Source organism: Haemaphysalis longicornis, unplaced genomic scaffold, assembly GCF_048455015.1.
Source record: "Haemaphysalis longicornis isolate Haplotype H1 unplaced genomic scaffold, Haemaphysalis longicornis Haplotype H1 scaffold_1, whole genome shotgun sequence".
NCBI classification, from domain to species: domain Eukaryota; kingdom Metazoa; phylum Arthropoda; class Arachnida; order Ixodida; family Ixodidae; genus Haemaphysalis; species Haemaphysalis longicornis.
The window spans coordinates 112,721,701-112,732,263 of NW_027526203.1; the positions used below are offsets into that span (position 1 = coordinate 112,721,701).

General features: G+C 48.2%; 1 protein-coding gene across 1 annotated transcript in view; it reads left to right on the top strand.

The window, feature by feature from the left end:
* The window catches only part of LOC144179294 (uncharacterized), a 262,947-nt gene extending 252,595 nt beyond the window's left edge, over positions 1-10,352 (top strand). The window contains exon 4 of the mRNA XM_077707602.1: positions 9,047-10,352. Coding sequence (XP_077563728.1) covers positions 9,047-9,058 — 12 coding nt within the window. The 3' untranslated portion in view covers positions 9,059-10,352. The remainder of the gene's footprint in view (positions 1-9,046) is intronic.
* The last annotated feature ends 211 nt before the right edge of the window (positions 10,353-10,563 follow it).

The following is a 10,563-nucleotide window of genomic DNA, read 5'->3' on the forward strand; positions in this document are numbered from 1 at the left end:
AACCTGCGAAGAGAGCCGGGTGTGTAACAACGCGGCATATCACGCGCGTCCTTATTTATACCCCCGGAAGCGAAAAACATTCGGGACAAAGGAGGGCCTCTTGTCAGCGCGACCGCGCGACAGTCGACGTCAACTTGAGTCTGTCCGTTCCGCCACTTGTCCGAACTCCGTGGGAGCACAAAGCGCGCGCGGGAAGAAGTCGAGAGGACGAATGCGGAGTACAAGAAAGCGCGGCACGCTGTGGAAACGAGTGCGGGCCCTCGGCTAGTTTATTCTCTCTTTGGGGAGAACCTCCCTGCTGCCGCTTCTGTGACGTCCCCCCACCGCGATCTCCCCCTCCCTATTGAAAAGGGCGGGAGAGAGCATAGGAAGATGGTTAATCCTTTGCAGATATTGTTGGCCAGAGAAGTCTTTATGGCCATTTGAGCACGCGCGCCTATTTGTGTACTGCGCGGCCGCAATTGAAAGGGAGCAAGGGGAATGGGCGGGGATTCTCAGGATTTCCGCAATACGGACAGTAAAGAAGAAAAAACGATGCACAAATGTTAGCGTTTTCGAACACATTTGGATCAATCCACTCTGCAGAAGTCGATGGCTATTTCTTCGCGGCCATTGCAAACACGCGATGGGGCAGTGACGGCGACGACTTGACTCGAGGGTTTTTCTTCCTTTTCCCGACAATAAAAGAATCCAGAAGTGTCTGCTCTCCCCGCATTGAGTCGTGTAACTGCGGACTGGGCGTCCTCCGCTGTCAACGCCGCGTCAAGCTCAGACGTGGGACCCTTTTGAGAGCGCTGAGACGTCGTCGGGACGTGCGGCTGACACTTCGCATCGCGGCGACACGCCCATCATCCGGTCAACGCGCTCGAGTGGCCCGAGGGACTTGAGCGCAGACCATAACTGCTGGCTTCGGGCTGCACCGAAGGTTGGCACTCGAACGGCTGGCTGACTGGAAACAAACTGTGATTGCATTTTATTTTCCTTTCAAACCTTGGGTTCTGAAAAAGTGCAATTACAGGCAAGCAAGCTGCAAGCAAGCTGCGAGATTAAAGCAGCAGGACAGCTCGCACTCCTGAGCCCACCTGGGTGCTTTAGACGTGACAACACCCAGAATGTGACTGCGGCCTACCACCACACAATCAGGTGACAACTCGCGTCAGTCATCAATTGTCGCCGTGTGTTTAGTTATCATCATTTATTTTCCACACGCCCTATTACGTCAGTGTGGTAGTGCCAATGGCACTGCAGTCACGGAGGAAAACTAAGTCTGTGCCCAGTCAAAACAGGGCAATAAAATATACAAGGAGTATAGGTATGAAAATTGCAAGCGTGGTTGCTTGGGCAACTTGATATAATATTTTTTTTCATGAAAGCGCGAACTACCGACGAGGACGAGGGAAAGATGACGACACAAAGCGCTTTGTGTCGACATCTTTGTTTTGTCCTCGTCGGTAGTTCGCGGCTTCAAGAAGCTAAAAATAGTCTAGACACATGAAACCAAGCAGGACTACAGCTGTCAATGACCTTGCGACCCACTTTGCCGGCGCGAAAAGTCGACACAAATACCGACGCAACGCTGACACTTTTTAATTACCGGCACGTTGGCACTCGAGAATTTGGGAAAGCGTGAAGGACGTCATGTGACACGTTCTTGTGGGACGCTTGTTCCTCCAATATCCTATCGTACTGGCGATTCGCACCGTAAAAAAGATTTTTTTGTCGTTTCCTCTCTGCAGGTTCTTTTCGTGCCGGAACACAAAGCATGCTCAGCTCCTTTGGAACAGAAATGCACTAATTCCTAGGCTGTGAAGATAAATTATAGGACAGAAATTCACTTTGAACTGCTTCGGTGTCTGACACGAAAGCCCATACAACGTCTCGCGTCCCCTGCTTGACCTCATCTTCCTAAAAAAGAAAAATTCTCGCCCACCGGAAGCATCGAAAACGGGGTAAAAAAGAAGGAAGTCATATATAGAGGTGAGCTTTTTGTAACCTCGTCGATAAAACAATGGTCGCCTTCGAACATACGACCATGGCAGGCATTAAGGAAACAAATGAAAACACGGCACTAAAACACGGTAGAGAAAACGAGCCGCTTTGACACTTCAAATGTGCATTGATGAAGGACACCGTAAAAGTAGGCGCAGTTGTTTGAAGGTCAAAATTTATTGAGGTTGTAAGGTGTTTTCGGTAATCCTCCAAGCCTTGTGTCAATGCTCTGTCATCATGCACGATGTGGACCTTTCGTCTGGCATTGGTCATACGCGTTCATACTTATCTGACAGTTCGCGACGTACTAACAAAGCTTTGTCACAGGGCTAAAGTAACCCTCAAGATAAGGGGCGGCTGTCTCATCACTGCACCTGGTGCGCCACCATGGGCGAAGACAGAGAAACTAAGTCGGCGACCTCTTTAAAATGAGTGGTTGAAAAAAAAAAGAAGAACGCAGGAATGCAAATGTCAGTACAGGCTGAGAGATAAAAAGACTGTTTCGGTGAACACGTTTTTTATGCTGCAGAAAGTTTCAGTTTTCGGAGCTATCACGTGACGTCAAAACCGCGAGCGCTGGCTAATGGTCTTGGCCGCAGTGCCTTCAAGCTTATGAAGTTCAGTGGGAGCGTGTCATGGCTGTTAAGCTGCTGTCACGAAGAAAAAGTCTTGGAGCACTTAAGCCTGCTTAGGGGAAGGAATTGTGGCCTCACGTGGCGACATCTATCATATACTTCTTTACTCGTACGTCGTGCTTACCTATCTTTGTTGTTTTCGACTTCGTGTTCGCTGGGCGCGGGTAACTTCGACTGGCAGACTGCGACACTTAAAGGCACAGATTCCCTAGAATCGGAGTTCCATGTGCACCTCTCCTACTCATGTGCCGTCACTTTCACCTTTCACGTGATGTGAAGCTGGCGGCGCACGCCTAGGCTAGTCCCTCCGCAGGCAAAAATGGTTACGTGGAGGAGCGGCAACGCACTCGGATCCCACTCTGGAGACCCAGGCTCGATCCCCATAATTCACATGCGCCCTTAAGCACAAATTAGACCAAGTTTGTACGCGTTTCTTAATCTTAACAGCGGCGGCCATTTTGTCTACCTGACAGCAACGCCGCTCTTTCGCCCAGTGAAGAAATTCCGGCCTCAAAAATGGCTACGCAGGAAGCCCACGTGAGGCGACATGTCAGCGCAGAGCGACGGTGTAGATTGGTACTTCGACAGGGGACAGGCTATCGAGGCTCCTAAATTATTCATCATAGTGCAATGCGGAAGCTTTAGGACATGTGTCGTTACGTGGGCCGCACATGGGTGTTCGCGGTGAAGGACAGTGTGGGCACACTGTGCCCGAGTGCGTGTTCTACGTTTCTTGTCGCATACAGCGACAAGAACGCACCTGGAAACAAACCCAGAATTTTAAAGTTACTGCGGGAAAATGTAAGCACACATAGTGGTCAGTGATTAGACGCACGGAAGAATGGACCCAATGCGATTACCAACTTGTGACGATCCACCGTGCGTAAATGAGTGGAGAATCCCACGTGGCGCAGCTATAAGCGGCGATTTATAAGGCGCGTCACATCTGATTTAACTCATATACGCTTCGAACGTCTGACATCAATATGATCATCAAGAAGCATTTTACCGGTTATGCTATTCGCGCGCTAACAAAGGCAGAACCGAAGCGTAGACGCAAGCTCGCGACGCTTATTCCAAGCAGAGTAGAGCGAAGGCCCCAACGTCAGACGCGGCTAATGTTTCAAGAAAACCCTTTTCGCAAGAACGAGAAGGCTGATGTTACTGTATTTCATAGAAACACCGCATTAGCTGTTTCATCAGAGAAGCACTGCAGAGAAATTTCTTATTGATATTAGAGATCGACCGCATCCCTCGTGCATTCCTGACTATAGCCGCTGCTATTGTGGAAACATTGCTTGGCATTTGCCAACGCTACTTCATCCGCAGGTGTTCCCAATCTCTGTTCGAGGTGGAGAATGCTGGAGTGCACTGTGCTACTAACAAAGCAACGATGAAGAAGCACCTGGCGAAGTGATTCCAATACAATGCAAAATGAGCCTATTATGTTGCGTAAACGCCGAGAAAGCGTTCACTGAGTTGGAAGAACGGTCATGAAGTTTAGAATATATTGCAGACCAAGTATTGTTTCGAAACTGTGCACATCGAGGTCTTAGAGAAATATCTGCACATAATTGCGAGAGCTCGCAGTGCGGTAGGTCAAGCATGGCGACAACCATCACGCAGCCCTTTGCATGCATTTTGAACCTTCTCAGTGCTTTCTCTGCTGAGGCCCGCTGCGCCGGCCATTGTGTCGCCTTGCGTGGGTGGCCTCAGGCATTCTCGTGCATGCGCGCTTGGACTGCGACGCGTTCACAAATAGAATAGCCCCTTGTATACTTATGGCTGTCACCCTATAGAACAAAATAAAACAGGCAAACCAAGTTGCCCCGTGGATTTAGCGAGCTCGGATGCATTATCTATGTGCATTGTCGATTTACACGCGAGGTCGCAGTGCTGTTCATGACACTTCTTTCCGTCCTCAGTGGACCTGGAGGGCGAAACGATTGTACCGGTGCCGATCTTACCAAACGTACCAGAATGTACGCGTAATTTTTTAAGCTCTCCGTAGCCTCCACCCGAATGAAAAAAATCCCAGGCCATCTCCACTAACGTTAAACCTGGGGAGGGGCGAAGCATACAGTGTACAAGTGTATTCTTGGCGCCTTGGGGTTTTTGCCAATGGAGGTGAAACCGTTGGGTATACAGAGGTATACATCCTTGCTGTAACTTGCCTTTGAAGCACGAAGCTCTCCAGCGCGAGGCGTACACGAGTGTCCCGGTGTTTTAGTACCCTTACTACATGAGACGACGATTACGACTACACCAACGACGACAGGAGATGCCAACAACCCCAGCCCCTAAGGGGCTTCACCCATAAAAAAGACCGTGCCCCACTGCTACACGCCCCCCGTGATTGCAGTAACATGAAACATGATGCATGCTTGGCTACCATTTGCCTTTTCTGAAACGCAACCTACCGCGGTCAATTTCACTTGAAACTTGAGAGCGGCGTGCAGACTACGTCCGCTTACACCGTGCCGGCGCCGTGTGGCAACGCAGTGTTCACAGCTCGCCAATAAGCAGGGATCGATTTCTGCAAGTCCGATGGCTATCAGCACTATCCGCCTATTCTACTGCCTGTCGCGTTCTCTAAGGGCTGCTTTAAATTGGTGGCGCAGAATCCTCTGGGGTGGTTTTGCAGGGGAGATGTCGTGACAAACGTGCCGGCGTCGTCAGTCGTTCAACCGAACCTCCGCACCTTGGCTTTGAGGCGCACCGTAGACGTAGGCCACCCGGGGATCTTTAACATGTGAAGAAATCGCTCTACACGGGAGTTCTAGTTTTTTGCCTCGGCCAGAAAAACAGCCGCCGCAGTAGGGTGAGAGTGTACTAGAAGAATCTTCTAGTACATGTGCACTCGCGTAGGGTGTACTAATACAGGGTGTACCTGTATACGTCGTGCTCAGCAGTGCAACCACCCGACAGCCAGAAGCGCACCTCCTACGGATGGTCAATGAAAATTGTTTGTTCCCATTCTATCTTTTCACCAGCAGGTCACAAAGAATGAAGTACAGACACATATTACACGGTCCCGCCAGTCACAGCTGAGACCGTAGCCGTCGTAGAAGAGCGCATGCACCGTTTAAAATAGGTGGTACCAAAAATGACGAAGTGCGCGAGAATACAAAGAATAAACTATGGTGTCCATTTCGCTTTTAACACGTTTTTATCATCTGCACTTGTTTCCGGTTGGGGTAACCTGTTTTCCTACGGCTTTCAAGATGGAAAAAGGATCCCCGGGCATGCGTCTTTATAGAATATTTGGCAGCATGTTTAATATAAACACAACAGGGTCCATCTCTATCGCACCTGTGGTGGCTACGAACACTGAAATGCGAAATGCATAAGCAATTGTATGGAAAGCTCGAAGCAAATCTTAATTGTCTCTTTCTTTTTGTTTCCATGACTTTTCAGCAGTGTTTTTATTGTACAAAGGACCCCTTTTATGGACAGCTCTTCCTGAAGAACGGAGTGTCCCTAACAAAAGGTTAACGACCGTATGTTCCTTTCGCGCGCTCATCGGTGGCGCTGCATGCCGGTATTTCAGAGGACGAATAAAACTTCGTTTCGTTTCCTTACTTCTTGCGCTGGGTCCCTTACACGACCCCGTACATCATGCCGTCCCAGCCAGCAACACCCGAGAGGGACAAATGTGCTGCTGTTGAAACTGAATCACGGGCAAAGTAGCGGCCAGAATCATACGCGCGCAGAAAATTCTGGCTTTTTGGCCACCGTTCGCGATTAAACTAAATGCCGGGAAACAAACCCAGCAGTGCGTGGCCCATCTTCCGAGGTCGCGTGGTATTGTCACATCGTGTATATTTCAGCATTGCGCGCTCTCTCTGAGAACAAGAAAGGTTTCGAACAAGTATACCCCGAACGTTATACTTTACCCTTCGAAGGTCCTTCACCAATCGAAGCTGCTTACCCTTCATAGGAGCTTCGATTGTGCGAGGAGGCAAGGTTATCAGTGCATTAAAGGGCTTTTAATGCAATGCTGGCGCCTGATCCAACTGCGTAAACTAAAGCATACTTGGCGGCGTCGCACATAATCGTTTTGTCTGTAATTGGGCTTGAAACCGAGCCGCGTGGGATGCTCGGCCGACATGTTTACTATTACTGCAAGTGGTCAAGTGCTACTTTTGGCATGGTGTTTCTGTTTCCCTTCCATCCCGCTACAGGAGCTCTTTTAGAACAGTTTTTATCAGAACAGAAAAGCGTATGTATACAAATGCGCCGGGACCAGGACGTTTGAGCTTGTTTAGGGTTAATTTAACTTGCTCGTTTGACAGTTTCAAACTCTAAAAGGGTGAGTACAAGCTACCAAACAAGGTATGAGCTCAGCATGAAATCTTTGAAACACACGCACAGGAAAACGCCCAAAGTTTATGCGAACGGACTTTGTGCACCGGAATCTTCTTTCCGAGAGACCCATGGTTCGAAAATACATTTTATTTAGTCGTCGTTTTTTGTTGCGCAGGCTAACAAAATTGCCAAATGTGACAAGGCAGTTTTTTGCGAAGCTGTGAAACTAAACCAGAGCAGGAAATAGTGACAGCTGCGTGTGAAAAAAAATTCGTCGCCTATTAAGCAGCTGCGAGCACTACGATGACCGACGGGAACTCGGCAGCGCGAACAAGGGTGGCAGCAAAACCGGCAGTGGGCACCGGCGACAGGGAAGAGGAGGCGGGTCACGCCGAGAGAAGTGGTTTTCCAAACATGGTTCGCGCCTCCTTCCTTTTCCTCCATGCGCCAGGCTGGCAAACGCCGGGCGAATTTTTAGGGCTTTCAACTCCGATTCCCGCCCCCCTTACTCGCTTCACTTCCTTGCTACGCACTCAGTGGCAGGGGGAAGCTTTCGATCGAAGAAGAGAGGAGGGAGACGAGCGCCGCTGAGTTGGGCTCCCCGGGAGCGGCGGGCACATCCGTTTCAGGTGGACCTCGCACGTACTCAACGAATAAAGCGGTATCGTTGCAGGCCTGCACACGTTTAACAAAGGCGGCGGCGGCCGGGAGCCTCTTCAAGATTCCGTCGCGCTTCCGCCGACCATTGTACTAGGCGGGGTGACGAAAGGTTGGCAGCCCCGTCCAGTGACACCGCCTGCAGAAGTCTACTTTCTCTTTCTGAGGACGCACTTGGGTGCGCGAAAAATCAGGACCAAAGCATTCGGTCTCACTTGGACTGAACAAAACGCGTGAAAACAGAAACGAGTCGCAATAAAAGTGTTGTTTAGAGGTGCGTTTACACAATGCGCTGGAAATAATAACAAAAAATTGCCGCTAAAATGCCGTCAAACCAGGTTTGTCGAGCGCTATCTGTTTTCGGGACGAGTACGCTCAGAGAACTTCTGCACAATTTCTACTCCCTGTAAGATAAAACACAGACGCAGCATCGACGACTGGCGTGAAATAGCCACACGACCACTTAAAGGTGCATGTTTACTTTGCTACCGGCGCTGTAAAGGTACAGTGTACCAAACGTTGCAAAGGTTTGTAACGTCATCGCTACGTCCGTTACATTATGTGCTTGTTCGTTCTTCCGTATCGTCAATTGTCCAGAGAACGTAGAGGGACGTGCTGGCGGTCGCTGTGCCAAGCAAGGCGTATTTTTAAGCACAGTAGCAGTGCTTTCGAAGGGTGTTTATGAACAATTACCGGAACCATAGAACGCAAAATACACATAGGCTTACGTTACGTACGATATACAAGCTTTCACGAGCGAATGCTGCCTTCACAACCTGCAAACACCGACGAGGGAGTTTAGCGCGTAGGCTCGTTTGCATGCATCTCGAACGTTTTCCTAATCTGATATGCCATCTCAGTTTGTTGTCTGTGAGCCAGTTTTCGAATTCCTGGCAACGTACCTGCTAGATGAGTGATATTACTATTTCTCTAAATGATTACTGTTGTTTGCGCTGTGAATGCTCTTAGAGAACAGGACTATCGGGACAATTCCAGCATTATTTTGCTGCCCTCATTTGTTTGAGCAAGTGAGTGATGTTTGTTTCTTTTATAATGTAATACGGATTTACATTTTGGGGAGAGTATTGTAGAGAAGTTTTTTTGGCGAGTGTCTTTTTTGGTTCATTTACTATATCAATCATATGTTTAGTTTTGATGTGCAGGTGTGCTGTTTTGCAAATCAAATAAAATAGGGGATGTGCGCTGGTCAAGCTGCCTGCGAGCAGCTTTTTTCTTGCCTGCCTTCTTTCTATGCAAAGTGACACGTTTAGTGACAGCAGTACAAAAACAAGGCAGAAACTTTATCCAAGTTTCTTTAGTAATTTTTGCTATTGCCGTACTGTTTATTGTTTAAAATTGTGAGGCGAATACTGTTGCATACTTGCATGAATTCTTGCGTTCAAAGCTGTTACGGTCATTGTTTTGTGCGCTAAGTATTTTGGTCATGTTTCGTACAGAGTCAGCGCTGAAGTCAGCGCCGAAGCCAGAGTCAGCACAGGTGTTCAGCAGCAGCGGGGCCGACTCAGTGTTGACGACCTCCACGAGCCGAGGCCGGTCCACAAGTTCTTCCACGCACAGCGGAGGGAAGAAAGCACGCTTTCACAGAACATTCAAACAGCCTTCCCAAATGAGCTCGTAGATGCGGCGCCGCCGAATTCTGCACTTGCCCAGCCCAAGAAACGAGAGAGAAAGCCCTGGACAACAAGTGTGATGGACACAATGTTGGCAGCCGAGCGTGTAAATCCCATCCTAAAGGACCACACCCAGTTTCATTTTTTCAGTCCATTCAGCAAAATTAGCCAAAAAATTAAAAAAAAAGACAAATTCTCGGCCCATGCTCATCGCTGAGCAAAAGGTGTTTTACGAGTAGACACTCTGTAATCAAGTACCGCACAGGCAAAACAAATCTGTTTGGCAACTACAAACCAAGACTGCACTCTTTTGACTTTTGAAGAGGGAGAGAAGTACAAGAATTGTTAGGAGTATTTGCACGGAGACTCACACGTTCCGGGACAAAAAGCAACCGCACGCGGACTGCAGAACTTTACCCTCTTCACAGCCACAACACTTTTAAAGGGAATGACGTAACAATTTACAGAGCAAATAATGAACCTGTTGCCCTTGAAGAATGTAAAACGACACACAAGGCAAAAGGTAAGTAGGCTAGTGTTGGTGGTTGCACCAGAAATCCAGATGGAGTGAGCAGCCAATGAAACAAGCGCATTCTAATTAAGTGCCGTGCACTTATTACGGAAAGCCGCGTAGCTTGTCGTGCTTGCCGACATTCTGAATTCCAATAAGGTCTTCTGAAGTTGCGAATGACGCCAGAGGTTTGTGGAAGTCTCCTTCAACGCTCATCGTTCATGGTTTTTCAATGACCAAGTGTGTTATGAATACGTTTGAAAGCTTTGATTACTCTCTGAATTTTGTCCAGTAGGCACGGGTTTCGTCCAACCATATACGGGCAATGGAATTGTGGGTGTATTTAACTTGACGTTTCAGGGCGATTGGCAAGTCGTCACTTCCATAAAAAATTGTGTCAACCTCACTGTCAATAGATGGAAAAAGAACTGGTGTTGTTCTTGTACGTGGGCTCCTTAAAGCACGTACGCGCGTCAGGTTTCCCTGTCTCTCGAATGGGACAATGTGATAGAATAGGTTTGTCGCGAAAACGCGGGTGTAAAAAACATTATGGGTTAATAAAATTGAGATTGACTCAACGAGCAAAAAAGAAGGGATGGATGTCACCGCCACTAGAAGCAAGCAGCATTCTTTAAGCGGCATGGATTTACTGATGGCTGTAAAAATTTTAAACAGCAATCTTTCTATTGATGCGAATTGATATATCTGCTTTAAAAATTCGCCATTTCGTTTTAATAATGTTACAGTAATTACCCCTTTCTGGAATACCAACTGGCCCAGAAGGAAGTTACTAAAAAATGAGTGAGATATGCTCCATAAGTTCTACCTTTGA